The sequence below is a fragment of the Malurus melanocephalus genome, unplaced genomic scaffold (assembly GCF_030028575.1).
Source record: "Malurus melanocephalus ecotype Western Australia unplaced genomic scaffold, MMel_1.1 scaffold_590, whole genome shotgun sequence".
Taxonomy (NCBI): Eukaryota; Metazoa; Chordata; class Aves; order Passeriformes; family Maluridae; genus Malurus; species Malurus melanocephalus.
In genome coordinates, this window is record NW_026623822.1 from 110740 (window position 1) to 111986 (window position 1247).

Consider the following 1247-nt stretch of genomic DNA (forward strand, 5'->3'; position numbering starts at 1 on the left):
AGAATTCAAATTGTCATTATTTTCCCGTGTGCCTCAGAGGGGTTTTCAAGACACTTTGTCCTTTTTGAAGTAGCTAACCTTTACTTTGGACAAAACTTGTAGGGCAGATAAGGAGGCTTCATGACGCCTTCAACCAACTGAAATATTTCCAAGCATCATGACAAAAAGTATCCAGAGTGACAAATGAAAGTGAGTGAAATCTTGAGTAGCAGTCCTAAGGATGATTGTCATCAACAAGAATTAGTTTCTCTTGGGACTGGAGGAAAAGGAATGGTCTGTGGGAATTTGGTGTTTTTAGTGGCAATGTGTAAAGCCTAAACCTTAGCACAGTCACCCTGGTTGATTGTGAGCCTTCACCCACTCATGCAAACAGGAGTAAAATGATTGTACTGAAAAGGTTAGTTATTTCTTACGGGGAACTTTTTTCAGGCTTGATTGCAAATCTTGAAAAAGGGACAGCTGGACGGGGCAGGGCTTGGACTCGTGCCTGGCCAAGGCTTTGGGGTGCTGAAGTGCTCTCTGAGGGCAGCCCAGATGACTCAGGAGCTTGTGCACAGCCAGCCTTGTGCCTTGRGTGACAACCTTGATTCTCACAAGTGACTCGCAGGAGCTGTCAGCACTGGGGCTAGACATTGCAGCAGTTTTGTTTTGTTCTATTTTTACTTTACTCTTTTGGGGCAGCCACCCTCCCCCTTCCTCCTAAATTGCTTTTTTTTTTCAGCTCAGTTGAGTCTCAAAGCCTGTCTTGAGCAGCTGGAATGGCTCTGGATTGAATGGACAGGCAAGGGGCATGACTTGCCTGGTCCCTGCAAGGATCTCAGCCTCCAGAAGGAACAACCCACCCATCTCACTTGCTATGCTGGCAGCCAGAGACATTTGACAGCACCTCAGATGGCTGCCTGCAGCCTGCCACGGGGACTGTGGCTGCTGCTGCTCCTCCAGGACATCCAGACAGCCCCACAGGTAAGGGACAGAGCATCCTGCAGCCCCTCGAGATGCGGGAGCCTGGGGAGGTCTGGGGCACCCAGGGGTGCAGGGCTGTCCTTGAGCAGAGTTTGGGGTGGGTTTGTGCAACAAGGGGGATAAAGGCAATGAGCAGAGCTCTTGGGAGATGGAGGTGTAAAGCAGAGCAGCCAGGAGAGTTTGCCCTGWKTGGGATCTTTGCACAGGATACCAGYACAGGRYACGAGCTGTGATTTGCATCCTGTTGGYTCTGCTGGATGTGCTGGGCACATCCCGGCTGTGGA

General features: G+C 50.3%; 1 protein-coding gene across 1 annotated transcript in view; it reads left to right on the forward strand.

Annotated features, from left to right (window-relative positions):
- Nucleotides 1–544: 544 nt before the first annotated feature.
- The window catches only part of TNFRSF8 (TNF receptor superfamily member 8), a 17266-nt gene continuing 16563 nt past the window's right edge, over nt 545–1247 (forward strand). Inside the window, exon 1 of the mRNA XM_057382861.1 lies at nt 545–963. Within this exon, the coding sequence (XP_057238844.1) occupies nt 892–963 (72 nt within the window). The 5' untranslated portion in view covers nt 545–891. The remainder of the gene's footprint in view (nt 964–1247) is intronic.